Source organism: Podarcis filfolensis (genome assembly GCF_964270895.1).
Source record: "Podarcis filfolensis genome assembly, chromosome: 6".
NCBI classification, from domain to species: domain Eukaryota; kingdom Metazoa; phylum Chordata; class Lepidosauria; order Squamata; family Lacertidae; genus Podarcis; species Podarcis filfolensis.
Window position 1 is genome coordinate 44679210 of NC_139609.1, and position 12310 is coordinate 44691519.

Here is a 12310-nt window from a genome sequence, read left to right on the forward strand (position 1 = left end):
GAGAGCACCCAGGAAGGGCGAGGGGTGTGGATTTGTTCAAATGCTTGGCAAGCTGCACGTTTTCAGTTTTGTGATCGAGCAGCGCGCCGTTGCCAAGCCTGTCAGGAACCTGGACATGAACTTTATATGCCACCCGGGCAGCTTTATTATGTGCGCTTACACCCCGTGGGATCTAAGGGCTGCTAGGTGTGCTGAATGTGCATTGGATCGCTGCCCGTTTTACCGGAGCATGCCATGTATTGACTCCCACGCACACTCACACCCAGCCTTAATCGCTCCAGATTTCACTTGCACCTCCATCCTTTTATTTAGAAGCAAGTGGCGTTGCTTTCAGCTGAACCTGCTCCCACTAAGTCAGCTTCCCCTAATCCTAAACACACTTTCTTGGCAGGAAATCTTGTCGAAATAAATGCCACTTACTTCCTAAGGCTAAGCCATAGGACTTTTCTGACCTCATTTGCTCTCCCATGGAAGGAAGTTCTGCGGAAATCTATTGGTCCTGTTTGTAAATGCTTTTCCTGATGGTGCTTTCTTGAAAGTAAGTTTAATGGAAACTTTTGCTAGTTACTTTCCAAGACTACAGGAGTTATCTTGTAGCAGGCACACGCTATAGTGCGTGCACGCACACACCCCTCCGCCCAGCGCATCGCAGCCCATTGACATTTTCTTCATCCCTATCTGTATTATTAGACTGTTTATTAAACATTAACTCCAAGACATATGTATTCGTATTCGATTTCAGTGTGTGTGTGTGTGTGTGTGTGTGTGTGTGTGTGTGTGTCGGATATTTGGTTCCAAGGATCAGCACGCTAAAATAAGCACCTCTTGGGCCACGATCCTGCGCGTACTCTAATGGGGAGTGAGTGCAATTGAAAGGAGGCTTGCTTGCGAAATAGGCTTCAGCTTGCTTACTTGGCAAAACGCGCTCTTAAAATAATAGTGTTCATGGTATTGAGGATCGTTGCCACTCACCCTTCAGCAGTGCGCTTGGGTTCGTAGCTTAAGACTGCAATCCTATACACACTTGTCTTTACGTAACCCTCACTAAACTCAAGGGGACTTACTTCTGAGTAGTCATGGGAAGAACTGGGCTGTAAAGCACTTTTTTAAAAGCCTAACATCTTCAATTGCTTTTGCAATATTTTATAAAGGTCGGTTAGGTCTGTCCTCATGACTAAATCCACATTCTTTGCTTTTAGACGGGCAATATCCAGGGCAAGAGTTCTTGTCGGCTAAAAATAATGCTGAAACTTTGGGGTTTTATTGCTTGTTTGAAAATGAGTGTTCCTGTTCTTCTGGCCTTACAGCCCTGGAACCGTAAAACTCATTTCTGAAACCACGCTGAGTTCATAACTTTTCTTTTGCGCGAATAATGCAAAGCAATGACAAAGTTGACTATATTTTGTGTCTCCCCGTGTGTTTTGTTTTTGAACCCATTAGTCAACTCCTGTCGCTTGTTAAAAGGCCTGTCACTATATATACCACCAGCTTCGAATATTAATAGTTTAGCTTTTTGGATAACCAAAGCTAAAACCTTTAAAGCTCATTAAGCTGGTACAACTGCATGCTTAACCGACCAGAACTCACTCACTCTTTTTTTAAAATCAGATTCTTTATCAAATGGCAAGTCCAGGGTTAGCGTTTGGCTTCTGGTTTGCTTTTAAATGGCCACAGTTTGATTTCACAAGAAAAAGAGACCATTCAGTAAAGGATATGATTGGGTTAAATTCTGGCTTGCAGTAAAGGTCGCTGTTTTTATTAGCGGTGGAACTCGCTGTTTTTTAATCTGACCCTTCTGAAACCTCGGTTCAGTGCAGAATAAGCTCGTGCAGTTCAGATAAGACACTCATTTCAGCAGAAAACAAAACTGTCCGGAGCCACTTCTAAAACTTTTTTTTAAAAAAATGGGGAAGGGGGCAAATCTTATCAATTTCTCAAGCCTAATATTACAGTTTCGCAGACAGGGAAGCGACACCGAGCTGGCTATGTTGCGCTCTTGGAAGTAGCAACCCAAAATCTTGAATTAAAACACTTCCACATTCCCCCATGTTTATGATAATCACATTTTTCAATGTGTCCTTTCGTTCACAGGGCCACACACCCCGTCCTGCGACATGTCCGATTTTTTTAAAAAAAGAAGTTATTTGCTGAACACGATGAAAATAAAAACAGATATGCTCCAAACTTCGCAACACATTGAGGCTTTTAATCAGAAAGCAGTATCAGAAGTGAGAGCATTTTAAATATGTGATAAAACTCTTATAGATTTTGTAGTTTATTCCTATGCAAAATAAATGTTTTTAACACCCTTCCTTTTTTTCTACTGGAAAGCTTAAAAACCAGAACTCAAACTGTCCATTTTAAATCACTTCCCCCCTTCTCATTTTTGCTTTTAAAATATGTTTTAAATCCTTCAGCTTTTATTCAATATAATGACGTTTAAGATGATTCATTGACTTTCTAAAAGCAGGCTTTGACCTCGGTTTTCAAATCTTAACCCATAACAAGACATTCTTGTTCTGGCTTCATTATGTGAGAACAAATGGAACTATCTGGAGTAAATGGTGTTCAACCAAACAAGACTCGTTCTTGGAGCACTCCCCAAAAGGCAGTAAACACAAGTTAATCTTATGAATTAATCTCCATATTGCAAGGTCAGTTTTCGAAACTGCTGTGTTTGTGGTCATAATATCATTTTGTGAAAAGCAAATTGGTAAAACCTTATTCATGTGAAATTCAGCGAGGGGAAAACTGATCTTTATAAACAAATCTATAAAAAGCAAATACTTTTTCCTGATGAATTTCTGAACCTTCGACATTAAAACAAACACCCAGACACGTTTTGCTTCTCTCCCTCCCCTGCCCCAGCACAGACACACTCTGTTAACCCACTAAACCTCAATCCTAAACACGTTTACTCTGAAGTAAATCCCAATGATTTCAACATCACTTTCTTCAAATCAAGGCTGCAATCCAGGATTTGGCCCCATTGAACTCAGTGGGACTTCCTTCTGAATACACACATATAGGATTGCACTGCAAATGGTTTAGGATGGCAGCCACAATCGCAAGAAATACAAAATCAAAAGCTTTTGTTAGTGTCACCATCTAGTTAAGTATCTAGATGTATCTAAACACAACCAAAGTTCTTATTCCCCTCCCTCTTTCTTCCCCCTTTTGGGCAAAGAAGCCCTTTTCACATCATGTCACACACTCCTTCATGTGTTTTTTTCATATTCTTTTAACTTTTGTTAGGCAAGATGATATTCAGGGGAGGGGAGGAGAAATCACAGTAAACTTTCAAAGATCTTTAAAAGAAGAAGAAAGAGGAAAGTCATCTGCAAACATAAAGAAGGTCCTTATGCAAGTTGTGTTGGCAGGGGAGGGTTGTTTTTTGTTTTTTTAAGGGACGGAATAAACCGAGTAAAAAAAGAATTAAGAGAGACAGAGGCACAGAGCGAGAGAGAGACAGAAAGAGAGAGAGAAAGCCACCGGCCGTCAGGCTGGTTTTATTCTCCCGCCTTTGAGAAAAGCTGCTGCTACTGGCGTGATATTTCTTCTTCTTCCAGAGAAAGAAAGAAAATCACCCCCACGTCTGCAATGGAAAGAGACCTACAACATTTACTGGTGTGGTTTGGTTAAGATGGAGAGACGGGACAGGGGGAGAAGGGGCGGGAGAGGGTGGGCAGGGAAGGCAGAAGCTCTCCCTCCTTCTGCCGGAGTCCGAGCGAGCCAGGCGCGGCCAGGGGCTTCAGTCCCCGCTGCCGTCGGCGCCCTCCGCCCGCCCGCTGCCTCCTGCGCGGCCCTCCAGCAGCTTGGCGACGGCGCTCCTCCTGTAGAGCCGAGCCAGGTCGTAGGCGGTGTCGCCCTTCCTGTTGCGGTGCCCCACGCGGCTGGCCGTGCGCTCCAGCAGGAAGGCCACGACGGGCAGGTGGCCCTCCTGCGCGGCCAAGTGCAAGGGCAGGTTGCCCTCGGCGTCCTCCACGTTCACGTTCGCATTGAACTCCAGCAAAGTCTGCAGCGTGTCCAGGAAGCCCGCGCGCGCCGCGTCGTGCAAGACGGCGAAGCCGGTGCGGTCCTTCAGGTCCGGGTCTGCGCCCCGCCGAAGCAGCTGCCGAGCGATCTCCGGGTTGCCCAGCTTCATCACCTGACGGGAGAAGGCGGGAAAGACAAGGGGGAGGGAAACAAAAGCACACGACTGAGTTGCGTTCACACGTTACGCGAGCGCGTACCTCACCATAGCACCCTAGGGCGTCCTTACCTCAGAGAGCCGTCGCTTGACCTGGGTCGGAGAACCCAGCCTATCGATTTGTATTTCACTGGGTCGAGGGCTAGGGAGGGGGGGCGCACCTAACGATTATCCTCTGCCTTCCCTACACCTTGAATACAAGCATTTCGGTGGAAGAAGGTGGCGCCAGCTGCTATCTTTTTCGAGCTCCCCTGACTGCTCCGTCCTCAGGGCTCCGCTGCCTCCCTTCCTAAGGGATGCCATCCCGCCCCAGCCCGCTTTTAACAGCCGGGTGACAAAGGCAGGGGCTCAGGTCTTTTCCCAGGCAGGTGATGGAGAAGTTCCACCTGCCCAGTGACCATTGCCCCTCAGAATTCCTGTGCTGGGAGGGGGGAAAACATAATTAAAGGAGAAAATTCTACTGAGGCGATGGGGGGATATTCCTTCCTCTTAGGGTTACGAAGGATTCAATACCCCAGGAGAGTCGCGAGGGAGGGTATCTGACGCAGAACAGGGATTAATTGAAGTGGCAGACCTACTTAAAACGTGCGGGTGTGTGTTTCTTGGCAACATGCTGACATGATTTCGACGGAGGATCCTGAGGGCGGAGGGCGAAAACGTTCAGGGAACCTCCGTCTGTTTTCCCCGCCAATTTGATTCCCCTCAGCCCCTGCGCGCTGACCTCAGCCTTGGGGAGCCGGTCCCACTGAAACCCAAGGGGTTTTATACCCTAGACGCGTTTCCTCGAGTGAAATAACGAGGTCTTGAGATAAAACTGTTTCCCATCTTGATACTTCGTCCTCATGATGAGGTGGGGCGGACAAAGCGTCTGTTTAGCAGTTGGTTTATTGTAATTAAAAAAAAAAACCCCAAACATCCCACCACGGTCGGGAGTCACGTAAGCATTCAATAATCCCACTCTTCCCACCCACCCCCTTGTTAACCTTCAAGTGCGATTTAGTCATATCAGAACAGATGATATCAGAAGTCAAAGACACATAAGCAGGTTGAGATAATACATTGAACTGCACTGACTTGTTGGTAGAAATGCAAGCTTTGGGGCATTTACTTTAGATGTGTTTCTTGCGGGGGGGGGAGTGCGGGGGGGGGAGAGACCATGACACACGGAAATAAAAAAACGGAGTCAGACCCAAAAGGAAACTCTGTCAGACTGAGCCAGGGAAAGGAGAAAACTTCAGTAAAGGTGAAAGTCAGTTCCAATGATGAGATGAGAGGGCTGGAATAGTACTGGGAACAGAGCTCTTCTGGTCCTGCCTTGGCAGTGAGCTACAACACAACCCTATTAGGTCTATATTTTAGACTAAAAAGTTTGTTTTTGTTTTTTTTAAAAAAAGATGACACATGAATAATTGAGAACAGCAGGTGTGCCACACCTGTTGACAGTGCACCCTCATGAATGTCTTTACTCAGAAGAGTCTTCTACTGAATTCAGTTAGCCTTAATTTCAAGTAAGAGTGCATAAGAAGATCACAATCTTAGTTTCATTTGGCATCTCTATAATCGCAAGAATGCAAATGAACACACATCCTGGTTTCCTCTAATAATTGGAAAGGGACAAACATATTCCTCAAATTCTTAGGCTTTGTTTGAATGGAAAAGTTTTCAAAGGTTGTTGGCTTCCCTAAAGGTCCTTCCCCCCCTTTTTTTTTTACTTTTTGTGAAAGCACTCCAACTGCCACTAAAAGGATGGCTCTGATGATTCAGCATCATTCCTACTGCTTCCTGCTAAGGCAAAGGTAGTCTGATATTGCCATTTTAAAATAAATAATTTTAAAAATTGAAATATGGAACCTGCATAATATTTTTCAGCACAGGAGCCGGTCTGCCTCGTTCAGAGAGACCCTCAGGCATTCTGAATCTTCACAATGACTTGGGGGGGGTGGAATTGCAGTCAGTTCTTTTGTAATATCACACACTGAAGGTTATGTTTCGGTCAAGTTCTTTTCTTTTTGGAACAGCCAGTTTTGAAGCATGATGTGTTCCTTATTTGCTTTCAATTCCACCCCCCACCCCCAGCTCTGTTCTACCCACTCTTCTCGAAAGGAATAGCTATCTGTCTGTCTGCCTATCTGCTCCATACAATTTTCTACTGCAAGGAATTTTGCCTTCCACTCTTTGCATAAACAAGGGGGAACACTTACAGTAAACAAAACTGGAAAGAGCTGTAAAAATAAGTATGCCCAAACTTTGTTGAGGTGGGTGGGGAAGTGAGAGCCACACAATACAACAGCAGTAAGTGTGAATGGCATCTACAATGTGGAATATTGACTAGGCGATACCTGCATGCTTTGCTGTATAGCATCTGACTTCTCTCAGGCAGGTCTGGGCTGCAAATAGCCAGGAGGACTGCTAAGTCTTCTGGAAATTAATAGTAATGTTAAGTATTTGCAAAACACTCAGCAAGGTGAGTGGCTTCCCAACACCTCCAACACAACAGGTACTCCCAAAACATTTTAAACTCTCACTCAGCAGGGCCTTATGACACCTTGTGCAATTTGAGGTAAGTAAGGAAGGCAGGATCAGGATGTGGAACAAGTTCCATTTAGTATACCATTTCAGATGTGCAGGTTGCTGATGTATTATTGTTTTGACAAGGGAAGGGGACAGATACGAAAGAAAAGGCCTAGGAGGGAAAACCTGACCTTGGCCAAATCAAAAAGAGAGAGAGGCCTGCTTCAAAACATGCAAATTCAAAATGCAGAAGGTGAGGAAGGAGAAAAGGTCAGAGAAAATAATAGCGAAATGCTGTCTGGATGAGCTAGAGGACCAAAGCCAAAGTGTGTTTTCACTTTCTTTGGTATAATATAGAGTAAGCAATATTGGGGACTGTGTTGACTATCAACTTTCTCAAATTCTATCATCCACCCACTAGTTTTCTCTGGATTATACATACTGAAAATAAGCAGTCAGCCCCTTCTATGTTTAGCTTTTATTCTAGAGGAGTGTGTGCGTTTGTGTGTGTGCACATTTGGTAGCGTGCGTCAAATCCTTGTTTACGATGAAGGAGCAATAAAAAGTCGGTGTTGGAAAAGATACACAGGCAGCCAAGAGAGTTCCCTGATCCATCTCTGCCTAGAAAATACACCCCTGTAATTATTTTTAAAAATGGCAAAATGTGCCATTCAATTGTTGTGATCTGCTTCTGCAACAACTTGTTGGTTCTTCACTTAGAAGAGAAATTGGAGATCCATTTTAGAGGCAGAAACCTACACACACACACTGCTTTGCTCAACAACCTCCCGGCCCTGTGGGCCTTGAAGCTTTCCTATTTGTAGGTCGGTAGAAGAAAAAGAGCCTAGAAGACCTCTGGGCATTGTCATCGCTCTCAGAAAAGGAAATAATTTAAGGATTATTGAAAGGAATTGTAAAGTGGGGGGGGGGGGAGATAGCTCACAGGCAGGGTTATTATTATTTTTTAACTCCCTTACAAAAGGGGGCTTCTGTTTCTCTCTCTCTCTCTTTTTAGCACCCACCAACATATGAGACATGTGGATCACCTTTTTGTAGTTTAAAGCACAAATCCCTTTTCTTTGAGAAGCCTAATCAGTAGTCCCAACTGCACTCTTGATCCTCTGCCTGGCACAAAAAACACACACCAAAAAAAAACCAGTCGCAGGCTTTCACCTACGTTTCCACATCTCTTGCGTGACTGTCCCCCCCCCCCCCACTTTTCTTTCCCTCGTGCACTGTAACATTTTCAGCACCGTTATACGATGTTCTTAAAAGAAAACATCTTTCAGCGGGTCCAGGGTTTTAGGAACTGGAAGGGCTCCAGCTGCCGCCTCTAAATCTAAACAGTGGAAATGGGTGTATACAAGGATGGTACCTACGGCAAGGAAATCTTCGCCGCGTAGCGATCCACCAAAACACTTTTAAAAATAATAATCCAGGGCACTGTCTTTCAGAGATTCAGATCGCCCAACTATTTTAATGTACATCTTAGCTATGCAGTGCAGATAGTAAACTTGGGGGGGGGGGTAGCGATCACCGCGGGGAGAGAGAGAAAGAGAGCAGGAGAGTGAAGCCCCAAACTGACCTCGCTCCCATCAGCAAGAGAGCACCCCCGCTTTTAGAAAGCTAAACACATAATCGGGATTTCAAAGAATAGAAAGGAGGTGTTTACCGACCTGCAGTGAAAGACGACCTAGCCCGGATGGTTTCGTTCCCTCCCCCTCCCCCCTCCGCCACTTGCTTCCCTGCCCCAGAAAAAGGGTTGTTTTTCTTTTTTAAAAAAAATCGAATTAACGTGTGGACGAGTTAGTCTACAGAGATTTTTTTAAAAGCATTACTGACCAGTTTTACTTAAAGTACGTCACTTTAGGGAGTTGGAGCCGCTAAAGTTATAAAATATGGCAACCAACTCGCTTTTTAAAAAATGCTGGGTGTTTTTTTTTTCCTCCCCTCTTAAAAACGGTTCGCGTCCCCGTCAAACCAGTTCACCTAGTGGCGAAAGATTGCCTCTGTCCGTCTGGATACCAACCTGCAGCGCAGTCCTCCCAAATCCATTTTGTGCATTGACGTTTACATTATTTTCCAACAATTTTTTAAGTTGCGCTAGGTCCCCTCTGGCAGCTGCGGACGCCAACTCATTCGCAAAAGGTTCGGCCATTCCTTGCGGACGATCGGCAGCGAGCAGATGACTTGCGCTTGCAATTTTTATTGTTATTATTATTATTACTATCGCTCTTTTTAGCCGGGCATGGCATCGGAAACTGACAGAAGGAGTGGGGATGTTAATCTTCTGGAGTAGACCTTGTAGTAAATACTCGTAAAGAAGCTCCTTGCCAAAAGCCCGCCCCTTGGGTTCACACGTGACGCACACTGCTGCAGCTCCGCTTGAAAAGCAGATCTCTGCACCTCTAACACGCACAACGCTCCCCCCCTCCTGGAGGACCTTGGCCAGTGGGAAATAAATTGATATGTACCCTTGCAGCCAGTGTAGTACGCGGTCAGAGAAACACGGCCGCGCTAAGCCAAACGTGCGAGGAGAAGCAGAGAAGGTGAAGAACAAGGTGGAGGCGGGGAGGGAAGGAGGGAAGCGGAGATGGGGGGAAAAGGAAAGGACTCACCGTTCTTTCCAGCGGGGACGCCCGAGATCCGACGCGCGCTCCTTTCCGCCGAAGAACCTCCCCTCGTAGTCTCGCGGGGGTCGCACAAACCAGCCCCCAGGACCTTCCTTTCCTCCAAGCAGCGGCAGCGAAGGAGTTAACCGCAGCCGGAGCTGCCAGATCGGCTGCCCTCCCTCCCTGCCTCCCTTCCCCGAGGTTGCTGGAAGCGCAGGAGTCCCCCCGCTCCACGCCACCCGACCAAGGGCGACGGGGGCTCCGTGGACACGGCGGCGGCATGCTTCGGGCGGAGCTCGGCGGTCGCCAGCCATCTCCAGCCTGTGCACAGGCGCGCGCGGGAGAGGAGTCGCCGCCGTTTCTCTGGAGCGTCCGCGCCTCTCTCCTGGCGTCGCTTTGCTGCTGGTTTCCCCGCCTTCATTCAACAGCGGGCGGCAGCGAGGGAGAGAGAGGTGCCGGGGGGGGGGCGGCGGTTCAGGAGCTGCCGCCGCTTCTTTGACAGGAGCCTTTGCCTCGCATAGCTCTGGAAAAGGCTGCGGAGAGGCAAAGGCAGCTTCCTGCAAAAAGCGCCTGCCGGGGTCGCCACTCTTCGCCCGGCTCTTTGCAAGCAAGCAGTCCCCTCTGCAGGAGCCCTTCGCCGGTCGCAGCCCTGGGAAGCCGGCTCTTCCTCTTGCTGCTGCTGCTTCCCCGCTTCTCGGTCTCCTTCTTCTTTCTTCTTCTTCTTCTTCCTCCCTCTCTTTCTCTCTCTCTCTCTCTTTCCTCACCCCCCCCCCCGCATCAGCTTTTTTTGAAAAGGAAAAACATTTGAGCGCTCTTTGACTTGAAACACCCGCCCACATTCTAACGGCAGAGATTTAAGGAGGCGCCAGCGAGTTGCCGGCAAAAGCAGGAAGGCCTTGCGCGGGAGGGCGAGTCCCGCCGAGGGCGCCTCCCACTCGCCTCTTTCCCCCGATGCTGTTGGCGGGCAGCAGCAGGCCTCCCTGTCCCGCGTCGCCGGACGGACGGACGGGGCCCTGCCTGCTCTCGCGGAGGGCCTGGGGCTCGAATGAACTTATGCCGCGCACTTGAAAGGAAATCGCGCGCGCCCCCCAAGCACAAGCTGGCGCGCGCGTGCCCATTTTCTCGCTGCTTTGCCTTTGCTGCATCTACCTTTCGTACCGATCCCAAACCCCGCTCCCGCCCAAGCCCCTGTCATCTCCAGGGCTCCCTATAGGGTTTTGACGTCACCGAACAGCTCTTCTCTAGCCCTAGATACAAGCCAAGCCGCCAAAACGATGCAAGCACGCTTTTTTTTTTTTAACTCTCTCTCTGTCTTAAACTTGCAAGGATTTTTTGCCAGATCAGCGCAGAGAAGGGTAAAGGAGGCGGGCCAAAAGTTAAGGCTACGTGTAGTGAGTGTGCCCTCCGCGCCACAATCTTATTTTTTTCCTACCCGCGCCGCGAAGCAAAATAGCTAATCTCTCCTCGAAGATTCCTTTCCTTTTCCACAGCCCCCCACCCACCCCTTGCCACCCGGGAATAGTGACATCAGACCGGTAGAAAGGTAGCTAAAGGAGGCGATCTGCAGGTTTTCTTTCGCTGGGTCTCCGTTACTAAGGAGACGGCCCAGACAAGGTCACGTTGAAGGGTCAATGTCAGATTGCTCCGACTGTAGCAAACGAAAAAACGTTCACTTCTCTCTCTCTCTCTCTCTCTCTCTCTCTCTCTCTCTCTCTCTCCCACCCCACCCCGTTGCCCTCCCGCCAGACTTGTGTCTACTGCTGCACCTTGGAGAAAATGGAAAGCGGGTTTGTCAGCATTGGTGCTTATTTCCAATGCAGGAACGAGAAAGAGAGGCGCCCTGGTGTACAAGACAGAAGGCAATAGGGCAAAAAGGGTTTAGATGCCCCTCATATAGGTGGATTGAAATGTATTCTAAACATTATGAGGCGTGGGAGCTGCACCAAACCTAAGTGAGCTGCGGAATCAAGAAGTGAATTCAACATGTCCTTTTAAAATAAGTAAGAAACAGAATCCAGGAATGAACTCCAGACAGGTTGTCCTCTCTGAAAGGTAGGTTGACTCAAAAGTGCTAAGTCCAAATCAGGGACTCCCAGCCGTTTTTGGGCCTGGGGTACATTTGGAAACCTATAATGTAAGCACCACAAAATACCCAGAAACACACATCACAGCTATAAGTAACACCAACACACCCGAAAACGAAGCACAGACAAAATAAGGAGACAGCACAACTGAAACGGGCAAAACCAAGCACTGTTAAAAAAATAACCCTCAAAGAAACCAGCTCCCCCACCAAAGGAAAGAAAAAGCAGGCAACAGCCACAAACAAAGCAGGTAAAACATGCCCACATGGGACCTAGAGCTAGAGGCCTTCTAGGGAAAGGAAGGAGAGGATGGCTACACGCCTGCATTTTGCTTTCCAGACAGCCAACCAATGGTGAAAAAGGAAAAAGAAAGCACAAGAAAATAGCAGTGTCAGTAGGAATAAACCCAGTAGTTAATATATAAGGCTGGACAGTAATTGTTACACTCAATATATTTTCAGAGACATTTTCTTTATTGTTATTTAACATGCTCCAAAGCTGAACCTCAGCACCAAAACAGAATTGGAGAGTTCTGGACAAATTTTTTTTTTGCTGCAAATAAAACTGCCAACATTCCAATTTTTGTTGTCTCTATTAAGACATTAATTCCTATACCCTAGTCTTTGTATTGGTAGATGGGTTAGGTGGGTGAATCAAAGGCCTGAGAGGTGAGTCAAGACTCTTAACACTCCAGTGCTAAATATATTTACATAGAGGTAAATATGATTGATTTCAACAGAGTAGAGTCTACTTGCATTTCAGTTGCTTTCAAAGGAGTCTACTGGCTTCAGACACCAGGCCCAAACATGACACTAAGGCTGTCAACTTGAAGCCTACTGTGTGGGAATACATTGTAGACAACCACAACAACTGAAGGCAATCAGTCTGGTTGTGTATTCACAGCAGTGACCAGG

General features: G+C 47.2%; 1 protein-coding gene across 2 annotated transcripts; it reads right to left on the bottom strand.

Annotated features, from left to right (window-relative positions):
* Positions 1–2185: 2185 nt before the first annotated feature.
* Positions 2186–10363, bottom strand: CDKN2C (cyclin dependent kinase inhibitor 2C). 2 transcript variants are annotated; one of them, XM_083619621.1, is made up of 2 exons: positions 9319–10363; positions 2186–4147 (listed from the first exon to the last, which is right to left on the bottom strand). In XM_083619621.1, exons 1-2 carry the CDS (start codon positions 9592–9594, stop codon positions 3752–3754), a joined length of 672 nt encoding a protein of 223 aa, XP_083475747.1. In that variant the 5' UTR covers positions 9595–10363; the 3' UTR covers positions 2186–3751. The 2 variants fall into 2 exon arrangements, with proteins under 2 accessions (XP_083475747.1, XP_083475748.1); XM_083619622.1 differs by lacking the exon at positions 9319–10363 and adding an exon at positions 8730–9288.
* Between the last annotated feature and the right edge of the window lie 1947 nt (positions 10364–12310).